At 39.9% G+C, this 25,098-nt stretch overlaps 1 protein-coding gene and 1 pseudogene across 10 annotated transcripts in view; both read right to left on the bottom strand.

Moving 5' to 3' along the window:
- CPLANE1 (ciliogenesis and planar polarity effector complex subunit 1) overlaps window positions 1–15,634 on the bottom strand; it is a 103,213-nt gene extending 87,579 nt beyond the window's left edge. For 8 of the 10 annotated variants that reach the window (XR_009690580.1, XM_061129935.1, XM_061129931.1 and 5 more), the window contains exons 1-12: window positions 12,613–13,029; window positions 11,273–11,408; window positions 11,035–11,154; window positions 10,409–10,641; window positions 9,240–9,346; window positions 7,829–7,985; window positions 7,212–7,315; window positions 4,667–4,849; window positions 2,215–2,464; window positions 1,804–1,959; window positions 859–1,628; window positions 73–281 (exon numbers count right to left, since the gene is read on the bottom strand). Coding sequence is in view for 9 of the 10 variants with exons in the window: in XM_061129935.1 (XP_060985918.1) it covers window positions 73–281; window positions 859–1,628; window positions 1,804–1,959; window positions 2,215–2,464; window positions 4,667–4,849; window positions 7,212–7,315; window positions 7,829–7,985; window positions 9,240–9,346; window positions 10,409–10,641; window positions 11,035–11,154; window positions 11,273–11,408; window positions 12,613–12,693 (2,506 nt within the window). In the remaining variant the exon portion in view is untranslated. Of the gene's footprint in view, window positions 1–72; window positions 282–858; window positions 1,629–1,803; window positions 1,960–2,214; window positions 2,465–4,666; window positions 4,850–7,211; window positions 7,316–7,828; window positions 7,986–9,239; window positions 9,347–10,408; window positions 10,642–11,034; window positions 11,155–11,272; window positions 11,409–12,612; window positions 13,030–15,612 lie in introns of those variants that run through there. The other 2 variants (XM_061129929.1, XM_061129928.1) reach the window with 2 other exon arrangements.
- Window positions 15,635–22,454: 6,820 nt separating this feature from the next.
- LOC133046674 (nuclear distribution protein nudE homolog 1-like) lies at window positions 22,455–23,800 on the bottom strand (annotated as a pseudogene).
- Between the last annotated feature and the right edge of the window lie 1,298 nt (window positions 23,801–25,098).

Genomic DNA, 25,098 nt, shown 5'->3' with positions numbered 1-25,098 from the left:
CCAATAAAATCAAAGCCCAACAATCTTCTATTGCTTACGCCTGGGGTTAGAAATTGTTTATAAGATACTGACCATTGATAGATTTAAGTTCTAAGGTCTGGTTCAAGCGAACTCCAGCAGTCTGCAGTTCAGCCTGTATATGGCATAACAGGGACTTGACAGCAGATGTTTCATGTGTCATCTTTTCAGTTAACTGCATGCCATCTTCAGGAACTCTTTGACTTAACTGTGCTTGATACCATAAAGTCTTACTGTACAATATTCTCCAGAGAACAATCAATCTGCACACAGAATAAAGTAATCATAAAAATCAAATTTCAGACTAGGGATAAGAATGAGTACAGCCTTTTTTTAGCCTTTATTAAGAGTATAGCTAATGAGTATAGCCTCCTCATTAGCCTTTTTTTCTCCATGTATTCTTCCCTGAGGTAATAATATGCATACAACTGATCAGATTCAAAGATAGTACAGAGTCAAAAAAATGCACATTTTTAAAACTTTCATAAATGCTTTACACACCTGTGGTCATTTTCTTCTATAATGCTTATCTAAATAAAAATCTTTCAACAGTATCATGATTGCCCAAGACTAATAAAATAATGTGTGTTGAAAAATGTTTGGCATAAATAATTTTAAATAACATAAAATCTATGATGCTGAGAGCTAATGGTACAAGGTTTCTTTTGGGAGTGATAAAAATATTCTGGAAATTGTGCTCCTCATTCTACAACCTTGTGACTATAATAGAAATAACTCACTTGTACCCTTTAAAATAATGAATTTTACAGTATGGGAATTATATCTCAGTTTTGAAGAATCTACAATGCTGATGGTCTCCTAACAGTAAAGTCACTGTACCTGTGTCCTGGCTGTTGCACAAAATTTAATACTTGAGGACGAATCTTGAAAGATGAGTTCCAAGACCAGTTTTCCCAAGAATCACTATCTTGAAACACTTGAAAAATGGGTAACACCAATGAGTCTTGCTTTACTCTTCTACTTCCATCAGCTGATGTTGAAATAACTTCAGGCTGAAGACTGTACACGCCATTTAAATGATCAGCTACCATTCTGAGTAAATGAAAACAGGCTAAAATCTTCTCTGAGAATAACTGATCCTGTTGTTGCTGTGTGAGCAAAAGCTTTATAGTATTTGAGGTCAGCTTCACCAAATGTCCTACATCTTGCTTATATCTCATATCCCAATACTGGATTGATAAACACTGATGAAAAAGTTGAAAGATACAAAGTACCCATGTATTATGTTTTGAGCTCTTGCTTAAAAAAAGATCAAGTTTGGGAAAAGGACATTTTATAAACTGAAGAATATACAAAAAATGAGTGATACAAACTACTGTGTAATTTAACATTAAATTTTTTTCTGCCACATTTTTTGAAATTCCTATAGTCCATGCTGCAAGGAGATTTTTCTGGACAGAGTGCAGTTCTGTAACAGCTTTATCTGTTTCCTCAGTATTATCTTTTGCATGTATCGTATCAAACATAGAAGCAAATTCCAATCTTCCCTCATCAGCACTACTAAATAACAGATCATTTTTTTGGTTCCAAAAAGAGAATAAGTTGTTTGGAAAACATCTGCCGTCATCAGTCTCTTCTGCTTCAAAATCCTAAAACATGAGTGAGAAAAAAATTATTATTAATATCATTTAATTCCTTGCAAGTAGAATCAGTTTAGTACTATCAAATTTCTCTTCTCTTTAATAACAGGAAATCAAAATATGTTTCTTGGAATAAAATCAGTACATAAGTGTTCAAAATAAATAAAACATTGCTAGCAAGTACCTGCAGGTCTGCTGTTTCTTCATTTAACTTCAATGTTTCTTCTGCTTGTAAGAATTTGGGAACAGTAGAATCAGCTACATTTTCATTTCTTTGGTGCTTTAACAAGCTAGATCTTAGGGAATTCAATGATCGCAAGTTCAGACCTTTGCCTTTTGGCTGTAGAAGAAAGAAGATTTCCAAGAGCAAAATTTTATCCATAACTGTACTATAATTATAACTTCTATAGACAAACATACGCAATCCAAGGACACCCCTGTCAGTACACTTTTAAATTTAAAAAGACTGAGAATGTTGACATTCGGTAGGAACCAACACAATACTGAAAAGCAATTATCCTTCAGTTAAAAATAAATAAATTAAAAACAAGACTGAGAAGCCAGCTTTTACTGATGGTACCAAAGAGCACCATACCTTACACAGTATCACACTTTCGTATGTTTTCTCAAGCCTCTGCGTTGAATCAAGTAGAAGGGATCTCATGAGCACTGATGGAGACAGATTATCAAGAAATCGAAGGGTTGTGACCATGTATCCATCAGAAACAATGAGGTAGGGTAATCGTGAGTGTGCTTTTATAGAGAATCTCTGTCTCATAGGGTCATTATCTGAAGCTGATGAATCTACAGAATTATTTGAATCTTGAAGTGTAAACTGCTGTGGTCTAGCAAACAAATATCAAAATTCAAGAATTAGTGAGAGGAAAATCTTTTAAAAAAACAGTTACATTATTTCAAAGAAAAAACAAAACAAACATTTCAGAATGATGAAAAAGCAAGCAAATTAAACAGAAAAATATTAAATGTGCACAGATCTGTGAGGAAAACACAAGTAATTAAATAATACAGAGGCTGGTGGGTTTTTTTAAATTTTCCAAGAATTGTGGCATATACTCTATTGTTTGTAATATTGTTTGTAATCCAGTTTTATACCTCTTTTAGAAAAAAACTGATGCTGTTATTTCTACTATTAAAGACAGTTAAGCAGTTAATTTTCTTTCTTACTATATATTTAAATATCCTTGTAAGAATATAAATAGGAGCTGTGAGTATTCTTGTTATTAAGAAACATTTGGAGAGGATGGTGATGAGTAAAATTTTATCAGCTCAAGGTTAAATTTGACTGAGTTTCCATATAAATGTAGTTATTTATTGTTACAGTGGTATACCTAGTTCTGATTTCTTAATATCAACTGATTACTTAATATCACTAATTATTAACTTTGGGGCTTTGTAAGTATAAAGAGAACAGAGAACCAAAATATATTTTTTTCTGGTTAGGAAAATAATCAAATATAGATTATATGAGCCAAATGGTCCACAAAGAAGGTTGGTTTTAGAAAGTACATTCTACAAAATTTATAAAACCATTAAAAAGTAACTCCATGGAAAGATGTATAAGACATACTGTCAAATCAAAAAAGCAAAATAGTAAACAGCATATATCATATAATTTGTTTTAAAAAACAAATTAATATTGTTATTGCCCATGTTATACAAAATTTTCAAATTAAGAGGACAATACACTAAAATGCTAATAATTATTATCTCTAAGGAATAGGATTACAAGTCTTTCACTTTCGATAGTATTTAGTTTTTTAACATTTGATTAAGCTTTTAAAAATAATGAATATGTATTACTTTTGTAATCAGAAAAAACAATCCATTCTGAAAGATCCTAAATACTAATTTTTAAGGAAAATGTGAGGAAATTTAAGTCAATTTATGAATCAGACCATAATAAGAAAAAACACTTTCACTGCAGGAAGTGACAAGTTTTTCCATCATAATTATCTATTGCTAGAAATTAAGTAAAATATTTTGTTAAATATAATCAAGGACACATCCCTCCTCAGTTTTCCTTCTGTAAAGCAAAGGTAATGGATTAGTTTCAAAGACCTTTTCCAATTTTTTGTTTTGTAAACAGCTATCTATATGTGCCTACCCAAACATAATAATATCAACATCAATAAAAACAAAGATTTACTGAGCTCTTACTTTATGCCAGAACTGTGCTAAAGCAATTTATAATTATTTATTATCTTGCTTCATTCCTTCATGTCTAAGAGACAATTACTGCCGTCTTCATTTCAGAGTAAAAGAAAATGAGGCTCAAAGAGCAACTTACTCAAAGTCACACAACCAGTAAGTAGGAGAACCAAGGTTTGATTCTTGATATGACTCCAAAGCCAAACTGCTACATGACCTCACAATTTAAAATTTAAATATGGCTGAATTCTAAAGTCTACTATCCATTTCCAACAACCTTCCCCTTTTTCCCTTTGGGAAAAAAGGGATACACCCATGGGTGCTCAGTTGCTTAAGTCGTGTCCAACTCTTTGTGACCCCATGGACTGTAGCCCGCCAGGCTCCTCTGTCCATGGGGATCCTCCAGGCAAGAATACTGGAGTGGGTGGCCATGCCCTCCTCCAGGGGATCTCCCTGACCCTGGGATCAAATCCATGTCTCTTACATTCCTACACTGGCAGACTGGTTCTTTACCATCTGGGATGCCAGATACATCCACATGCCAGGTTAATTTTTATCTAAGTGCTCTGCTTTTAAAACAATAAAAGACATATCACGCTTTTATTAATTTTTATATCAAAGAAGTTACATTTTTTAGTGCTATTAAATATTTAAATAACATATACTTACATAGTCACATTGTCAAATTTTCACCAGGATTAAGCCACAAAAAGAAATAGAAGAAAACTATAAATAAGAAAGAGATATTGAGATGACAGACTCAAATAAAGAGTAAGACAGTTTGAAACATGAAATTATATTTAAAAAAAAATACACAGTAAAGTAACACCAAAAGAGAAAAACTTCAGTAAATAAATTAAATGATTCAAATATCTCACCTATATGTTATTAGTGGGTGAAGAGGAATAAATTCTGCTGGCCCAAATTCTATAGAGCAACCAAATGTAATTAATGTTAGCAATTCACCGTGACAGGTCAATAAAACCAGGGAGCCACGTTTTAACACACAAGCCAGAAAAAGACTATCGTGAGTCCAGCTGACATCACCTACCCAGTATGACCTAGAAAAAGCAAAACAAGATGTTTAGAAAGGACTCTCTACAATGTCTCTAACAATTTATAATGGCCAAGAAGGTGTGAGATACTTCCAAAAATAAGGGCAAAAGAATGAATAGTAGGCAAATGTCACATACATTTTGTGTATCTTACTTCCCAGGAAATAAGTAAGAAGAAAGGAGTTTGCTCATAAACATCTAGTTCATACAACATACCAATTAGAAATTTACTTACATTCATAAACAAATCATAAGATGAAAATATTACCTAAAAATCTAAAGCTTTTAAGTCACTTACATTATAGCCAGAACAACTTCTAATCCTAGTGATATCCATAACTAAGATCTACCAGTAGATTTGAAGGTCAATACCATGCCTGTCTCTCAGGAGCCTGCTACAGCTCCACTCAAGAGCAGATTCCCTCTTGCCAAAGCCATCTTTACCACTCCTTAACTGTCTGAAAATATTAATATTTCTTTCATGGGGACAGAAAGTAGCTCCTTCTCATTTATATGATGGACACCCTCAGTCAAACAGACCACTTAACTGAGACTAGAAAGGAAATTTGGGGAAGAGAAAGAAAATAAAAATGTATGGCCGGATGAACCAGAAAACTCTGAAAAGTCAGAGAACAGCAGAGAAGTGTTCAGAAAAGGAAATTAGAAGGATTCAAGAGGAAGAGGAAATCTTCCTCCTCTATAATCTTGCACAGGTCCCTTGCCATCCAAAATCACCACTTACAGTGCTGTCCACCCACATGCAGAGAATGCTAACTTTATTTAAAAGGCTAAAAACACCTCAGCCTGAGTATATAAAATGATCTTCCCAACCCAGGATTCTTCATTGCAGTCTCTCTAAGCCCAGTATTTCTCAACCTAATCATAATCCCACTCTTCCTAAGACAACACAGAAAGAAATAAGAGAAAAGAAAATGTGTTCAAGTATCTTCCACTCTATCAGACCCTTCCTTAAAGAACTGAACGCTTTCCTTATGTAAACTGAAGTTGCTCAGTGGTGTCCAACTCTTTGCAACCCCATGGATAGTAGCCTGCCAGGCTCCCCTGTCCGTGGGATTTTCTAGGCAAGAATGCTGGAGTGGGTTGCCATTTCCTTCTCTAGGGAAAAGTGAAGTTGCTCAGTTGTGTCCAACATATAAAACAAACTTTAAAGTCCATCAAGCACACATGATGAAAGCTGCATTATCTATCTAAATATCTATCTGTTGTTGTTCAGTCTCTCAGTCACGTCCAACTCTTTGCGACCCCATGGACTGCGGCACGCCAGGCTTCCCTGTCCTTCACCATTTCTGGATTTTGCTCAAATTCATGTCCATTCAGTCAGTGAGGCCATCCAACCATCTCATCCTCTGTCAATCCCTTCTCCTCCTGCCTTCAATCTTTCCTGGCATCAGGGTCTTTTCTAATGAGTCAAGTCTTTGCATCACGTGGCCAAAGTATTTGAGCTTCAGCATCAGTCCTTTTAATGAATATTCAGGATCGATTTCCTTTAGGATTGACTGGTTTGATGTCCTTGCAGTACAAGGGACTCCAACACCACAGTTCAAAAGCATCAATTCTTTGGCACTCAGCCTTCTTTACGTTCCAACTCTCACATCCATACACGACTACTGGAAAAACCATAGCTTTGACTATAGGGACCTTTGTCAGCAAAGTAAAGTTGCTGCTTTTTAATATGCTGTCTAGGCTGGTCATGGCTTTTCTTCCAAGGAACAGGAAGCTTTTAATTTCATCACTGCAGTCACCATCCGCAGTGATTTTGGAGTCCAAGAAAATAGTGTCACTGTTTCCATTGTTTCTCCATCAATTTGCCATGAAGTGATGGGACCAGATGCCATGATCTTAGTTTTCTGAATGTGGAGTTTTAAGCCAGCTTTTTCACTCTCCTCTTTCACTTTCATCAAGAGGCTCTTTAGTTCCTCTTTGCTTTCTGCCATAAGGGTGGTATCATCCACATATCTGAGGTTATTCATATTTCTCTCTGCAATCTTTATTTCAACTTATGCTTCACCCAGCCTGGTATTTCGCATATACTCTGCATATGAGTTAAATAAGCAAGGTGACAATATACAGCCTTGGTGTACTCCTTCCCCAATTTTGAACCAGTCCATTGTTCCATGTCCAGTTCTAACTGTTGCTTTTTGGCCTGCATAGAGGTTTCTCAGGAGACAGGTAAGGTGGTCTGGTATTTCCATCTCTTTAAGAATTTTCCATCTCTTAAAGAATTCTTTTTAAGAATATTTGTTGTGAAAATATCTATTTAGACACTACTGATCAAAGCCTTAAACTTATTAAACTATTAAAAAAATTTTTTAAAAAACACTATTTAGAAATAAAAAAGAATCCTTACCTGACAAGAGTGGCTGGAACCACAGGATTCTTATTACTACATCCTTTAAGGCTACCATAGACAGTAACAAAATTCAGTGTGTTTATAAATAATACCTGAGTTGCCTAGAAAGAGAAAAAAAAGACAACAAAACAATTAAAATCATTTTATGTATATTTCTGAAGACCTAGAGATCTATTTTATCAATGAACTATCTCGTCTTTCCCAACTGGCAAGACAATACCAATCACCTATAACTCTTCTCCCTTTTATACTATATTTTAAGAATATCAGTTATCACTTTGTCCCTCTTTCTTCCTTTTACATTATCTTTTTTTTTCATATAATAACTTTTATTTTTTATTTTTTTTTATTTTTTTATTAGTTGGAGGCTAATTACTTCACACCTTTTACATTATCCTCTTCTCACTTCTGAAGGTCAAATTTCAAAAATTACGGCACCTAACGTAAATAATGTTACCAATTTACAAAGTCAAGTTGGATTAGGAAACACCAATTTAAAGAACATAAAGTAGTATTAAGAAAAAACAAACTATATTCAAGGGGGAAAAAAAATCTCTAAACTGAACTAAACTCTCTTTTACAGCTTACTCCCAAAACAGATTACATTTACTGACCTTTGGGTCTTTCTGATTAAGCGTTACTGCCAGGTTAAGTCCATCTCTTGAAAATGCAGAAATCAGAGCTCCCCTTGACTTCACTGATTCACATTTAGGGATCAGACTGCGCAGAAGGCAATCCTGCTGAGCCCACTGAACACAATATGGCAGTGATCTAAGAAAGGAATGAAATAATGGAAAACAGGAAGTATAGTAACTTTTTTATATTAATACATATTTCATTACAGAAAATTGAAGGGTCCAGCTAAATTCCTTCATATGCATATATATTTCGGGTCTCTTAGCAACTGCTCACAAGTTTTATCCAGGGCACAAAAGAACAACTGCTAACTAAACAAGGTAGGTCCATACAGAGTTTTGTCGTAACAGCATGCCCTACAGCCAACCCCAAACACATCGGCATCTACCAAAAGTTTAGATACATGTATTTCTACATTATTACAAATATTTTGGGGCTTCCCTCTTAGCTCAGTGGGTAAAGAATATGCCTGCAGTGCAGGAGACCCAGGTTTGATTCTTGGGTCAGGAATATCCCCTGGAGAAGGGAATGTCAACTCATTCCAGTACTCTTGCCTGGAGAATCCCATGGACAGAGGAGCCTAGCAGGCTACAGTCCATGGGTTCGAAAGAGTCAGACACAATTTAGCAACTAAACCACCAACACCTAGTTGTACATTTAAAATTTGTTCATTTTACTTTATATAAATTACACCTGAATAAAGTACTGCTAACTTAAAAAATAAAGAAAATAAACAGAAAAAAAAAAATCTCACTATTTTAGTAAATCTTGTCATTATATGCTTTTAAATGCATTCTTTCTATTTCATTGGGCTTTTTAAAATAAATAAAACTATTTTTAATTAAAAAAAATGAGAATTTAAAAGGTATGGTAGTAAATTCAAGTAAGTTATGTCCTTTTCAAAATTCAATTGAATTAGTTTTCTTTTTTTTTTAATTCAATTGAATTAGTTTTCAAAGGAGTTTTTTATAGTCTTAAGACAAGACCACAGACAGCCTTACCTTTTATGTGTTCTCAATTCCAAGAAGGGAAACAAAATAAAAACAAGAAAAACTTTCTGTAATAAACATGTAAAATGAAAAGTAAAGAAACAGAACAATACTTATAGGGAGAAACAATTTGTAAAATCTCAGAGGTCGATGCTCACACTTCATTTACTGATCTTATTATGTATTTATGGGCCAAAAGATATCATAATAATATTTCAAAAGGGACAGAAGAACTCCCCTGGCAGTCCAGTGGTTACAACTCTGCACTTGCAATGCAGGGGCTGAGGGTTCAATTCCTTGTGGGGGAACTAAGAAGATTCCATGTGCTGTTCAGAATAGTAAAAAAAAAAAAAAAAAAAAAAAAGATAGAAAACAAAGAAGAAGGAAACATTTACCTCACCTTACAGGTGTAAATACACTTTCATGCCACCGAATTGCTAGAAATGTTAACTTCAGGCATTCCCCGGAATAGAAAGTAAATGAACACAAGCAGCAGTCTCCAAATAACTGTAGATAAATTTCACATACTTTAGTATATAATAAATCTGAAAATAAATCAAGAGGATCTAGAAACTGTCGTACTGAGTGAAGTCAGACAGAGAAAGAGGAATATCACATGATATCGCTTATATGTGGAATCTAAAAAAAAGTGATACAAATGAACTTGTTTATAAAACAGATTCACAGACTTAAGAGAATGAATTTATGGTTACCAGGGGGAAGAATGATGGGATAGTTAGGGAGTTTGGGATTAACATGTACACACTGCTATGTTTAAAATAAAAAACCAGCAAGGAAAACAAAAAATAAACTAATCCCTGAAAGAACAGAAAAACAAGAAAAAAAACAGCCCCACATTTTCTCATAAGTAAGATAAATGAAACTTATCAAGAACGTGCTTATACTTTTATTCTTAACATATAGCTTAACACTAAGCTAAACACTAAGAAATTTATTTCTGAGCCAGAGGCATATCTCAAGTGGGAAATCAAGGTGTAGTTACTCTCTTAAGAAAACATTGCCATTTACTCTGGCTATATAACTGGGAATATTCTTATATATTTATTTTTCTCTTCTTTTATGGTTGCATATTATTTAAACTAGGGCACTATTCATGAGGTAAACAACAAAAGTTCAAAATGCAATTTTTAACAATAGCAAATTGGGTAATAATATATTGGTCAACACATACAAAGAGTATCGTACAGCTATTTCACATGTCTCTTAGTTAACAAATGCGTTATTTACTGGGAATGGCTTACTTAATATCACCAATTCTAGTTTCTTTTTTATTACAAAGCTAGTTATATTCTAAAACTAAGGAAAAGTAAAACTAGGGAAAGACCAAGGAAGCTCTAAGTTCAAACCACTTTTAATAAACTCTTTTAAAATGGGACCAAGAAATGTAAAAATACCTTTTCCACGATAATTTCACCATTACTACAATTAATGATGACAGGAGATATACAGCTATCATTACACACTCTGCTCAACAGCTTCCCAGAAAGTGTCTGCTCTTAGAGTCTGAGGTCTCCACTTCAAGAACACCCTGTCTGATTTGGACTTTACCTCATTTTTTATAAAAACAGCATGCACTACGGCTTCTTTATCTTCAGTGGAAGGTAAAGGAATTGCTTCTTCAGGCATGATCTGGGACCACTGGCCCACCAAGGAAAGGCTTTTAGAAGATAAGACATTCTTGAATTCCAAATGTTCCCAAAGGAATATGCGTCCAGAAGGAGTTATAAGCAGAACTCTTTTCCCATTGCCAGATACATACAAGTACAGTCTCAAAGAGCTTGCTAAAAAAAAAAAAACAAAAAAGTTACTAAACCTCTGAAGTCGGAATTCCTGCAGAAAAGTACAAATTTTATCTATTCTGACAACAAGGAGCCTAAATGAGGTTTCCATTCAGAAAGCAAAACTAAGACATTAATAATAAATTAAAAGTACAAATAATACTAACAGTTATTATGTACTCATGTGTGATATTAGGAACCCACTGCTATCACAGACATGTTAGGCATGCCAGATTTTTCTTCCTCAAGATGAACCTTAGTGTTACAAATAACCAACATCAAAAAATACTTACATATACATGGAAATATATACAGATATTTACACAAGCAGAGGCATATTTCTTTTCCTCCTATATATCAAGTTAAATCAATTTAAACAAATAAAAAAACTCCCACCTACTGCAGCTTTAATCATTTCCTTAGGCTTTTCAGTTGCTTGTATGGTTTTCAAACAATCTTGATCTTTGTTCCAGAGGAAAACTTCCCCTGTAGTGAGTACCCCAGCCAGCCAGGCATCTGTTTACAAAACAGAAATACAATGCTTACAGCCTAACATTTCCCTTAATATTACCCCCAAAATTATTTTTAAAAATACAGTTAATCTAGCCTTTTGACAATATCAGTACTACTTAACCATTACTGGAGGTTGTTAGGAGTATAACATCCTTCAACAAAGGCTGAAGACTGGGAATTTTCTTCTTTGTCCTTCCTGAGAGCAAATTAATTTCATTTATGAATTTATCATCCAAAAGAAAAACAGCTTCATTTTCCTAGGAGAAGAAATATGTGAGAAACTTAAGAGATGCCAGAAGTTAATTCAACCTCCTACCTAAGTTATCACAGAAAGGAAAAGAAAGTGACATCTAAGAAAGATGGTATATTTGTACTACACATCATAAAATGAACAATAAGGGCATTTTTAAAAAGCAGTTTTATTTATTTATTGGCTGTGCTGGGTCTTCACTGTGGCTCAAGGGCTTCTCTAGTTGTGGCGCGGGGGCTTAGCTGCCCAGTGGCAAGTGGGATCTTAGTTCCCTGACCAGGGCTCGAATCCACATCCCCTGCATTGGAAAGCAGATTATTGATCACTTGACCATCAGAGAAGTCCCAACAATAAGGCTAATTATGTAACCCGAAAATTTTTTCATTCTATCTTAAAAGTACCTCTTATTAGAATTAGGTAGTATGACCTAGTAGCCACACTGAGATTTATTTGAAGTTTAAAATGATAGGAGTGTCTTCCAATTCTGCTAGCCCAAACTGAGTTATTTGCTGTTAGCTCATCGATCTGAAGAGCAGTATGGGCAAGTTTTAAATTATTTACTTAAATAAACATGGCTTCTCATTTCTGAAGCAGTAGCATGTGCTCCTAGACTTCAGTTTTAGAAAACATCCAGAAAATGCTCAGCTTACTGGAAACCTTCCAGTTAGAAATGAGGCTGCTTCATCACCTGCGTGGGAATTCCAAGATTCACCAGGACATGAAACTCCCCAAACATGTGCCTCTGCTCAAAAAAGACCCTGTAGATGCAAAAGCCATGCTCATTTTCAATAACTGCAGAAAGGCTTTCTGGCTGGGCAATCTCAAAAACTGGGACTTGATAAGGGTGAAGAAACTGTGTCCCAGAATTCCCAGGAGAGCCCAGAAGATGAGAGTGAGGATGATATACCATCCCAGGACTCCAAGAGCAAAGCAACAAAGGATTGTGAAGAAGATGAAGCAGGTGATGGAGAAAAGGAGCAAGAGAGTGATGAGAGAGGTTGACGAATGTTATCAGACCACAGAAAGACTGAGGTTCCCTCCTCATCTCTGCCAGCCTCCTACCATACAAATACACAAAATCCTGCTCAGTGGGCAAGTGATCCTTCTGTAGAAGCTATTTTATTTTTTAAAGGTTATTCTTTGATCTCAGAGGCAAAGCACACATTTAACACATATTACAACTGATACTGTCCAACTGAAGAAAAACTTACCTGTCCCAACCAGGAGACTCGTGGCCAGGGTTTTTTCTGCTTGATACTAGTTGAAGTCAAAACTTCTAATCTTATCTCCATGCTTGTTAAGATATCAAAGAACAATTAAGTCAAAAGTCACAAGATGCTATAAAAAAATGATAAGAACACATAATATTTACTGAAGATCTTAAGAGTTTTCATAAAGTTTTAGTAAATGACTTTTTCATTAGCTCAAGTTAACTCTCTTTTAAAGGTAAAACGCTGATACCTTATTCAGTATCTAATCTTGAATAGTTAGGCAAAACGTGTTTGCTTTTTTGACAAGTTATTCCTCAGACTATGAAAATAAACACAAATTTGGAGAATATCTTGACAATATAGTTTCTATGTGATTACTTTCTCATCTTTCCAACGACGACCACAAAAATACCCCCTACCCCATATGCTCTTCTTACACTATGACTTTAACACTCCTCTCTCTCATTGAGAGCTCTGGTCTATGCCTCATCCCTTGAAATTGGGTGGTTTTTTACTACTTTGACCAAGACTAAAATGGAAGTGAGGCTATGCATTTCACAAGGCTAGCTCATACAAGGCAATACATCTTCTACCTTGTGTCTGTGTGCGCTTATTAGCTCACTTGTGTCTGACTCTTTGCAACCTCTATAGCCTGGCCGACTATAGTCCGTCAGGCTCTTCTGTCCATGGGATTTTCCAGGCAAGAAGACTGGAGTGGGTTACCATTTCCTCCTTCAGGGGATCTTCCCAACACAGGGATCGACCCCACATCTCCTGTGTCTCCTACATTGGCAGGCAGATTCTTAATCTCTGAGCCATCTAGGACGCCCCACACCTTCTACCTTATTCCCTGGAATAATTACTGTTGAAGCCTTCAATCACCACATAAGCAGTCAAACTGCCCTAAGCCACAGAGCTCTAAGAACGTCCAAACTAGACAACATAGAAGTGAAGCCCTGAAATAGTATGATGTAAAGATGTCCAGCAAGTCTCCATGCTGGGTATGGGGATGGTTTCAATAGAGGCCATGACCCGTTTGTCAGAGCCCTACTGGGGTGACAGGAGCATAATCTTGGGTGAATGGTCCATTCTTGAGTGAATCCTGGGAGGATGATCACACAGTGGGAGAATCTGACACAGTGATTTGGAGCCAAGAAAAGTGAGGACACAGAAGCCATAATGAAAGGGATCCCATAGAACAAAGTGAGGACACTTGGAGCATCAGAACAAATTACAGTAATGGATTTAAAAATCCATGGACTAAAACAGGAAACCATGAATCCATATCATCATAAAAAAGTAACATTAAATTGACCATTTGATACAAAATGGTATATTTACATTGTTTCAAAATATCTCCCTATAAAATACTGATTAATTACAAAAGACAAAAGAGTCACTTCACAATGAAGAAACTGGGCAGATTCCATTGTACCTAAGGATAAAAATGAAAATAATCAGAATGGGACAAAAGGAAATCACCTGCCACTTAACAGTTAAAAGGAGAAAAACATCTGTGATGACATATGTACAAAGTAACATAACCTGAATCTAATCACAAGTAAATATCAGGCAAACCCAAACCAAGGGATATTTTACAAAATAACTGATCTGTAACCTTTAAAAGTTTTAAGGTTATGAAAGTTGGGAAAAGACTGAAAAACTAGTCCCAAAGAGAAAAACCAGACAACTACATGAAGTCAGTAATTTGTAAACTTTATGTTTGCACTATAAAGGACAATATGGGAGAAATGGAAAAACCTGAATAGAAAGAGAAACTGAGGATTAGATGGTTGTAACAGATGAACGTTGATTTTCTGATTTTGATGGTTGTCTTGCATGGGCCACAAGTATGATGCGGGCAGGGGGGCGGGTGGGGGAGGAGTCTAAGACACTGCAGGCTGCGCGGCAAAAAGTAAAGGATAAAAAACTAGCTAATCATTTCAAGATGTACAGACAGCCCTACAGAATTTGATGATGGATGGTCTTCTGTGTCTTAAAGCTCTGAAAATCACCTCCTGTTATAGAGCGAAGGTTATCTGAGCCGTATACCGACAGGCACTAAAATCACTAATGGTTCCTACAGATATGTGTGCTTGGAAGCTCAGTTCTGTCTGACTCTTTGCGAGCCCATGGACTGTAGCCCGGGAGGCTCCTCTGTCCATGGGATTTTCCAGGCAAGAATACTGGAGAGGGTTGCCATTCCCTCCTCCGGGGGATCTTCCCACCCCAGGGATCAAACTTGGGTCTCTTATGTCTCCTGCATGGGCCGGAGGGTTCTTTACCACTAGCGCCACCTGGGAAGCCTACAGATGGATACTAATAAACACCATGAAACATGTCAAATTAGTTAATGGACGACAGATAAACTCGACCACACAAAATATGTGAGGAGGAGAAACAGGTTAAGTTTTACCTTCCCTCCACCGCCGCCCCCCTACATCTTAATTTAAAACACTGGCAAAAGCAATTTCCAGAGGAATAATCCAAGTTGTTCGGTGGTTTCCACCACAGACGAGCCTGAGAAAACACGCCCATTCCTCCGCGCTCAACTCATCGCCCACCAATGTCACACACAGGAGCTGGCCCACGACCACCCCGCATGAGGCATCCCAGGGACCCCTCTGAGATCCCCTACCGGACCGTGCGGGGCAACGCCGTCCTCCACCCCCGAGAGCTGCCACCGCGGCGCCCACCGGGGACCGGGCAGGAGCTAGAGGACACCGGGCCGAGGCCGAGGTCGAGCCCGAACCGGACTTCGTTCCCAGCCAGCCGAGGGCGACCCCGCGCCTCCGTGAGGCCGAGGATGCTGCGGCGGGAGGACGACGCCGGGAGACCGGGTAGGGGGGCTGGGTGCGGCGGGGGATGGCGGGGCTGGGAGGTCGCGGGCGAGCCAAGACTCGAGAGCGTGAGGGGGCGGAGGAGCCCGAGGACGCCGCGGGCCGGAGGGCGAGCGCAGGAGGCTGGGGCCATGCAAGACGGGAGTCTGCGGGCAGTTACCTCCGCCAGGGCCTGGCCCGTCCGGGGCTGGGAAGGCGCGACGCGGCTGAGACGAAGGAGGGCGACAGAGACGGGCGGAGCTGCCCGCCCCGACGCGAGCCTGCGCCTTGGCGACGGTGGAGGGCGGGGAAGGGACGCGGGCGAGCGCCGCCAGTGCGCCTGCTCCGAGCCGGCTGGGAGCGCGGGCGGGAGGCTGGAGGCGTTCCCCAATCCTTCTCTCCGCCGGGTCTCCCGGGGTTCCCGCCCTCGTCCTCCCAGCGGTCCTGCGCCTCCGCTGCCTCCCCGCCTGCGTCCCTTCTTGATGCTTTTGAACTGCGGTGTTGGAGAAGACTCTTGAGAGTCCCTTGGACTGTAAGGAGATCCAACCAATCCATCCTAAAGGAAATCAGTCCTGAATATTCATTGGAAAGACTGATGCTGAAGCTAAAACTCCAATCCTTTGGCCACCTGATGCAAAGAACTGACTCATTTGAAAAGACCCTGATGCTGGGAAAGATTGAAGCAGGAGGAGAAGGGGACAGCAGAGGATCAGATGGTTGGATGGCATCACCGATTCAATGGACATGAGTTTGGGCAAGCTCCAGGAGTTGGTGAAGGACAGGGAAGCCTGGCCTGCTACAGTCTATGGGGTCACAAAGAGTTGGACACGACTGAGCACCTGAACAAGAACTACAAAAACTGATGATTCTGGCAATAAATCTTTATTTTCCTCTTTTGCAAACACACTTGATAAAGTCTAAAATCAACATATTAAACATGTCCAAAACAGTCTACTGCATTAAAACTCCAGTTGATTTCAAAATGTAGAGCACCAGTAACTTAGTTTTGGTTTGGTTTTCTGATGGCAACGTAGACCACACTGCCAAAATGAAATTCTGGGACTCTGAACAACCCTCCTGATAATGTGAGTTTTATGCAGATCTAAAGTATTACATGTCAGGACATAAGAACATACAATGAAGCTAGTGCAACTGAGACCCTGAATTTTTTTTGATTCAATTCAAATAGCTATGTGTGGCTGTGGCTCTGTATTGTGCAGTGCGGCTTTAAATCCTTGTTAATGAACTTGACTCAGCTCCAGTTTTTCTCAACCTCAGTTCAGAAATGGAAATCTCTTGGAGGGAAAATTCAAGTGGTGCAGTTTGGATATGGGATTTACTCTTGGATCAGTCAGCTATGGCTGGGATCATATAGTGCAGAAATCGCTGCTGAGGGCTTACTTGTCTGTGTGTATCTGAGGCCATTCTCCCCCAACAAAGGGAATTATTATAAGCTGAGGTCTATTATAAGATGGAGTGGTGGCTTCCCTGATGGCTCAGTGGTAAAGAATCTACCTGTGCATACAGGAAACACGGGTTTGATCCCTGATCCCGGAAGATCCCATATGCGGTGGAGCAACTAAGCCTCTGCGCTGCAACCATTGAGCCTTCACTGTAGAGCCCAGGAGCTGCCACTACTGAAGCCCACACACCCTAGAGCCAGGGCCCCGCAGCAAGAGAAGCCACTTCAGTAAGAAGTCGAAGTACCACAGCTATAGAGTAGCCCCTACTCGATGCAACTCGAGAGAAGCCAGTGTAGCAACAAAGAATTATTTTAAAAAGATGGAGTGGTGAGTTATTTAGGATAGACTAGGGCACCATATCAAAAAGCCTCTGCCATAAATTAGTGACCTAGAGAACAAAGGCAATTATTTCTTACTTGTGTATCTATTACAGGTGATTTAGTTTGTTAGGTTTGCTCTGCTCAACACAATTATTCAGAGATCTAGGTACCTTCGAGATACTCATCCTGTAATTCTCCAGTATCTTGTTGCATAATCAAGACTGATGTCCAAGTGGGATTCAAGTCACAGGAAAGGGGAAAAGGAGGGAGCATCCCCACGGTCTTGAGATCTGGGTCCAGTATGGTGGTACACAGTATTTCTGGTTATGTTGCATAGAGAATTTCATCATCAGTTCACATCTAGCCACAAAGCAGGCTGGCAAATACAGATTAGCAGTGTACCAGTGAGACTGATAGAATAATTTTGGTGGATGACTAGCAGTCTTCATCACAAGTGCTTAGAATATTAAAAATAGTAATACATATTTCTTGTCTTCAAGGGTATCACAGGTTTGGTGAGGAGATAGAAGACTAGGTAATTAGCAATGAATAAGGAACATGCTGTACAAACCCAAAGAAAAGAATGATGTAAAACAGTATTTCTCAAACTTTAATGTACCTACAAATCACCTGGGAATATTGTTAAAAATGTAGATTCTGATTCAGTAGGTCTGGGGTAGGTAGGGCCCTAAGATTGACTCTCCTAACAAGCTCCCAGGTGACACCAATTCTGCCGGTCCTTGGACCAGTCCTTAAGTAACAAGTGGATACGGTTGCAGCAGAGGGAATAACATTTGAGTTTTGTATTATGGTACAGTGATCAAGAGTCCAGTTTAAGATGTTAGACATCTTATGTTCAATTCCCAACTTCAATTTACTGGCTGATTTATTAATAAATTGCTTATTTTAAACCTAGTAAAGATTGTAAGTAATAGAGAACCACACACAAACTGGATATAGCAAAAAGAGAAGTTGATTAGCTCATTAACCCAGGGGTTCAGCAGGTAACTTGCAAGTTTTGATCAGGCAGAGCTCTTCTGTTTTTCTTCTCGTCACTCTGCTGTTTGCCTTCAGGCTGGCTTCTTTTGTGGTAAAATGAGAAGATGGCACATTTACACCTATTTTACAAGGCAAATGTAGTTTAAATTTTTATCTTTAATTGAGGATTCTTCTTGAGCCGCCAACCCAGTATGTAGCAGGGAAAGTCTTTACCTTGACAAGTGATGGTACTTCCATTTCTTTTTTGATAAATCTCTTTCAAATAAATGCTGTGCCTTGCAGATTGTCTTTTTCTCATTCTATTCAATCTACCAGGTGGATTCATAATGAGAGTGGGAGGAGGGGTTATATGCCCTAAAGGCATTGAGAGAGAGAGTGTTTGCATTCAAATTTTATTTTTTATATTCTTAGCTATCCTTTCTTCAGGATGTCTGATGTTGGCTTCTGGGTCTGTCACACTGGTGTCTATATCTTCTTGTTATCGTTTAGTCCCAAGTCATGCCCAACTCTCCTGCGACTCCTATGGACTTGTAGCCCACCAGGCTTCTCTGTCCGTGAGATTTCCCAGGCTCCTCTGTCCATGAAATTTCCCAGGCAAGAATACTGGAGTGGGTTGCTATTTCCTTCTTCAGGGGATCTTCTCGAGCTTTCAACTCCTGTGTTGGACGGTGGACTCTTAACCACTGAACCACCTGGGAAACCCAATGTCTGTAGCTAGAGTCTTTAATTTCTCTTTTGATGATGCAATCACACCCCCTAAGTCTCAGCCATCCCCTTCATCTCTGTATTCTGTTGCCTTTACAGGGGTCTCTCCTTGCTCTCAAGTTCCCCAGAGCATGTGAGAATGTTCTGTGTCTTGAACTAAACATAAGAGCTGAGAGCAAGTCAGGAATAATGACTCAGCTCTTTCCTCTAATTATAACACGTCACCGTGTTTTATTCTGTTGGGGTCACCCCCATATTGGGAGAGAGAGAGCATTCTAAAGAACTGTCTTTTCCAATAATTTAGAAAAGCTACTTTGCTCTCAACTTTCTCTTCAACACTGTCTCCATGAGATTTTGAGACAGAGGCATATCTGATTCTTTGTTTCCACTAAGCCAGAGGGCTTTTCTTCTTCCTCTTGGATAGTATCCCTCTTATGTATATTCTGAGTCCTCTCTGGATTGTCCCTGCATTATGGCAAAAGCCCATATTCATGCTTTAATGCTTTGAATTTGATATAACAGGAAATGTGGAGAGTCCCTCTCTCTGTGAATACAGGTGTCATCAAAAGTAGAAACCATTCTCTGATTTCTCTTTTGAGGCTCTGCTTTGGAAAAGTGGACCCATCACACCTGTAACCTGGCAGATGAGGGCTGGGCAGGTGTGTGCCCACAGCTTGCCCAGCCGTGGTATGTACCTTATTTTTAGATAAGTGTAACAGTAATTGTTGTAACATGCATCCTTTTAATTTTCAAGTCCTGAATTCTCTCTTGTTTAAATGGCAATTAAAGTTGTTTTACTTTCAGAAAACCCATCAGAAGGAAACAGATGACCAGTGCAGGAAGAAAAGTAAGTCAAATACGAAGACTTGGGCTGTCAGGACAGGACACAGGAAAGAACATGTGCTTTTAGGTAAGGCTCTGTATTTTGAATGAGGCGGTAGCTATAACAGGTATGTTCACTTTGAGAGGACATTATTATATGATTTGTGTACTTTATGTTATTTCAAGTAAAGGTTTGTTTAAAAACATATTGAAAGCTACCATTTAAACAAAGAGTCAGACACGACTGAGTGACTAACACACACACACCAATTAAACAAAGATAAAAGCGGTCATCTGTTGGGTCCCAAACAGATTCACCTTTAAAGGATGAGTAGGGTTGTGAAAGAGAAGTGGAGAAAGATTGTGATTTTAGACACAGCATGTGGAATAATTGTAGGACACATCCAGGGGATGTAAAGTGAGCTCCTGTCGCAGAGTCTACGCACAAGCTATTGGGTGCTAGCTCAGCAGACTCTTTGACAACTGCTGTTCCACACACTCAGAGGTGAATCTCAGCAGCCTCATTAATAGTACATAACTCTGTCCATTAATAGTATGTAATACTGTCCTCTCATGTCGTACTATCCCCAGCTAACCAATCGGCTAGATAGGACTTAAAGCAGTGGAGATAGGTAAATATTTGACAACCTGCTTTACAAGGTAGAGGAGATACCATGATTTACAGTATTTGCCAGTTTCTGTGGTGCACATTTTCTCACCATGATGTTTTCCAAGTTTTCATCAATCAGCTCAAAAATTCCCTGAAAATTTAAGAGTCAGCTCTCAAAACCCAGTCCCAGGGGCCCCAGCACACCAATGGCTTAAGACAAAAGTGAAAGTCGCTCAGTTGTGTCCCACTCTGAGACCCCATGGGCTGTCCATGGAATTCTCCAGGCCAGAATACTGGAGTGGGTAGCCTTTCCCTTCTCCAGGGGACCTTCCCAACCCAGGAATCGAACCCAGGTCTCCCGCATTGCAGGTGGATTCTTTACCAGCCGAGCCACAAGGGAAGCCCTGACTTAAGACAGACAAGCCACAATCACCCTGAGAGGGAGAACAATCCTTTTGATGGATTTATCATAAGGGTGAAGAAGTGTCTTTCCCATAAGGCCACCTCCCCTCACGTCTCATTCATCTAGACTGAGGTCACAGGAGCCCTGAATATAATGTAGAACACTTTTAAGAGATGCCTCATCACCAACATTTTTATGGACATAAATTGATATTTTCAGGTTTTGTGAAGATTGGAATTTTAGCCTACTCACAAGCTAACGAACTCTCCTGTTACTGTTTCATGGTGTTGAGAGAAAACGCCAGACGCCTGTAGTTAGAGAAAAGGACTTTATTTCTTAAGGCAAAAGCAGTAGACAGAGTGTTAGTATGATGTTCATGAGGTTCCCTGTGACTCCCAGTTCCCATGCCAACAGCACAGGTGCCTAGGTGGATGAAGTGTTTTTTGGTTTTTTTGTTTTTTGTTTTTTTGAAAACCAGTTTCTCTTGATTTTATTGTTCTTTTAAAAAAATAAAAGTACATCTCTTACCGATACAGGTTAGAATGTTGCCATGGTAATGAGGTGAGCATGCGAGTTTAATTCTCTGCTGAATTTCAGTAGCACTTGAAAAGTTCTGTTTTCAACTGGGTATTTTTGCTGTTCTTTTGGAAAAATAACTTAGTAACGGAAGGCTGTTAGGCTGCATGCATATGCCTGAATTCATGTGTTCTTTTTACTTGTGTCCAGAGTGTGAGGCGGCTGTTCAAAACCAGCAGGGAGGAGCCACATGCTGTCTGCATGGAAATCCTGGGTTCGTTTCTTCTTTAATGAGGACGCTCCCAATGCAACCCTGGTGGCTTCATCTTATCTGAAGGTCCCCTTGATTATTTCATCAAGGCTTTACATGAAGTCCTGTTCTCAGGGGCTGCATGGCTAAGGCCATCACAGCCCAGAAACCCTCAGAAGCAGAGGTCACTCCCAGACCAGGGTGGGAGGCTCGGGACAAGGATAGGTCTAAAGGCGACACAGATATTCCACTGACCTGGTCCCCACAAAATTTACACTGAAACTCAAGCATGCGTCTAAAAGCCTCAGTGTCAGGCAGATTAAAAAGTCTTGGAGGTATGCGTGTATAAAATAGAGCTAGTGGGAAGCTGCTATATGGCCCAGGGAGCTTAGCTCAGTGCTCTGTGATGACCTAGAGGGGTGGGATGGGCGGCTCAAGAGGAAGGGGATATATGTATACATGTAGCTGATTCACTTTGCCGGAGGGCAGAAACTAAACAACATTGTAAAGCAATTATACTCCACTTTAAAAAGCGTCTCGGAGGTACACCAACCACAGTTTAAATAAAAGGTTCGTGCCTGTTCTGTTCTCCACCCTGGGCGTGATTTCAGGGCACTGACCCCTGCTGTGCCATAGCGCGCTGGAGAGTTTGTTCTGGAAGAAGCACCAGCTGTGGGGGGCAGGGTGCGCCTAGGATGGGCTCACACTCCACTTCATAGGTGTCTCCGATCATTAAAAACACCTCTCAAGACCAACTGGGACTCAGCTCAGCTGACAAGGATGGGGCAGCCTTGGCAGCCACGTCGCCCTTTCCAGAGGGTCAGGTTGGTCCCGGCCCCTGGCTGTACATGCCAGCACGGAGGCCGGGGGTTAAGGGACTGCATTTCCTGCAGCCACCAACCCAGGGCCCCTGGCGATGGCCCTGGTCCCTTGGCTATGTGTGACTGCTTGCTCGTATTTCTCAAACTAACTTAAAAAAAAAAAAAAAAACACCCAAAACCTAGTTTAAAGAGAGAAGGAGGGGAAGGGCTTCCCTCGGCTTCCGTGGCTTTCCTAAAGCAACATCTTGACTACACCCTGGGCTGACGGCAGCGACGGTGAGGAAACACTCGATGGCGGCTTCCCAAACTCCAGGCGTTTTCCCAACCTTCAGACACAGCAAACCAAGTTAAGCGGACATTACAGCTGTTCTAGGCTGGCTAGCGCGGGGCCCACCAAGTTACAAGGGTGAATATCAGGGTCGGGAGCAGGGTCTCACTGGGTCTCACTGTTCTCTCCCTTTGTCACCTAGAGGCACGCTGCTGCCACCAGGCCGCCGGTCCACGCTGTCTCTGTTTTTGCTCCCCCGCCCTGAGGCTGGGCCACTGGCTCGGCTTGGGGACTGAACGTACACGAAGTTCCGGCAGGAAGCAAGTTTGGACTCCAGGGCCCCCACTTTCCGCAGCAGGTCTCCCACTGATGTTGAGGGCTGATATCCGGGCTGCAGGCGTGAGGGGGGTCCCCCCAGCGGAGTCGTCCAGACCACGTCTTAAGGCCCCAGGAGTGTTTAAACTAGAGCTGGGTCCTCGATGAGCTACAGGGGTGGACGGCATGGAGCCAGTGGCCTGCACCGCTGTGTCTATCCTTTCAGCATCCACCGAGCTGGGCATGGGCGTCCTGGGTTTCTCCTGCTTTTGCTGCACGGCCAATTCCTGCCGCAGATCTCTGGCTTCATCCTTTAGTCGCTGAACAGATTCCAGGAGATTCTCCTTCTCGTCCAGTTCGCTCTCCAGTAAGGCATTTCTTTCGATGGCTTGATTCAAACGCTGTTCAAAGTCCTCCAGTGACATGATCGTGGCCCGTTTGGCTCTTTCCAGGTCATCGTTGGCTTGCTCCAACTCTCTGATGTACTTCTGCAGTTTATCTTTAATGGCTTTTGTCTGGGCAAGGTCATCCTCCAAGGCTGCGATCTGCCGGTAGCCTTCAGAATGCTATGTTTTAAACTTCTCCTTGATTGTCTCCAGCTCCATGCGAAGGTGGTTGTTTTCCATCAGCAGGTCCCTGTTTTTGCGCTCAGTTTGCTGCAGCTGGGTCTCCAGTTCTGCCTCATATTCCCGGCTTTCCTCCTGGAATTCCTGGAGCTCCTCTTGCGTGTTCTCTGCCCTCTGCTTGTAGGTCATAGCCAGGTCTTTCCAATAGTTGGCTTCCTCCTCCTCGGAGCTGAAGTTCTTGCCCGAGTCCGCCATTGTGGAAACGGGGGTAAGTGGTCACTCCTCTTGGTGCATAATGTCGGCTCCGGCTCTGCTGACCTTGTTTTTTCTTTTAATAGGTGAGGAACATTGAGCTGGGCGGTTTCTCACTTTTATTGTGAGTGGTAAGTGGACTAACTCATTGTTTGGGATGTTACCTCTGCAAAACCCCTCAGAAATGGCTGGTAAGAGCAATCTGGGTTTTACATTCTTGGCATATCCTGCAAAGGTGTGGGACATAAAGGATCCTGGCAGATTGTGTATCCCATCAGTAAGTCCAAAAATAATTCAGAAGAATTGATCTGATAAAGAAAAAGAATCTAAAAAAGAATATTTATGTATATGGATAACTGAATGACTTTGCAGTACACCTGAAAGTAGCATGTTATAAATCAACTATATTTCAATTAAAAAAATAAATAAACCCCCCTTCCCTGTCCAAAAAGTATAAAATCATGTGAGGAATACCTTAACCAATTTATTTAGCTTCTGCTTTATTTTCATGAATGAGCGAAAATGATATATAACTCTATCTTATAAAATCTATCTTTCAATAAATATAAAAAATTCGAAGTGATGAGTCCATTATGTCAGTTTAATTGGCAACATTTTTTTTCTTGGTAGTACATTAAAAAATGGTTAATTGATGACACTTGAAACTAAATGAAATATTTAATATTTCTCATTATTAGGCATGTGATTATTTTTATTACAAACTCTGATTTTTATTACTGGAGTGTGGAAATACACTATAGTCAATTTAGCCTGCTATGTTACTAGCCCTCCTATTTTCATTGTATTTTTTTCAAATTGTTTTGTGATTCACTTGGTTTTTCAAGATATGTAATCATGTTGCCTTCATATGGAAATATTTTGAGATTTTTACTTATATTTATCCTTTTACATTATAAAGTTTGTAGTATTTTTTTGGTGTATTTTATAATTGCTAGCATCTGAATTATTTTGTTCACCAAAAATGGTGTCAAGAGGAATGGACTGTAGTCCTTTTCTTTCAGGATATGATTATACAGGAGAACAGATACACTGATAAAAACATTGAGTGTGACAATATGTGAAAACAATGGATATTTGATTTTTTAAAAAAATTATTTATTTTGGCTGCACTGGGTCTCCGTGGCTGCATGAGCTTCTCTCTAGTTGTGGAGAGCGTGGGCTATTCCTTGCGGTGGCTTCTCTTGTTGCTGAGCACAAGCTCTAGGGTGACAGGCTTCAGCAGCTGTGACTTGAGGGTTCAGTTTTTGCAGCTCCCAGTGTTTGATCCCTGGGTCAGGAAGATCCCCTGGAAGAGGAAATGGCAACCCACTCCAGTATTCCTGCCTGGGAAATCCAT

Source organism: Dama dama, chromosome 25 (assembly GCF_033118175.1).
Source record: "Dama dama isolate Ldn47 chromosome 25, ASM3311817v1, whole genome shotgun sequence".
In the NCBI taxonomy this organism is placed as follows: Eukaryota; Metazoa; Chordata; class Mammalia; order Artiodactyla; family Cervidae; genus Dama; species Dama dama.
This window is presented reverse-complemented; position numbering and strand designations above follow the sequence as displayed.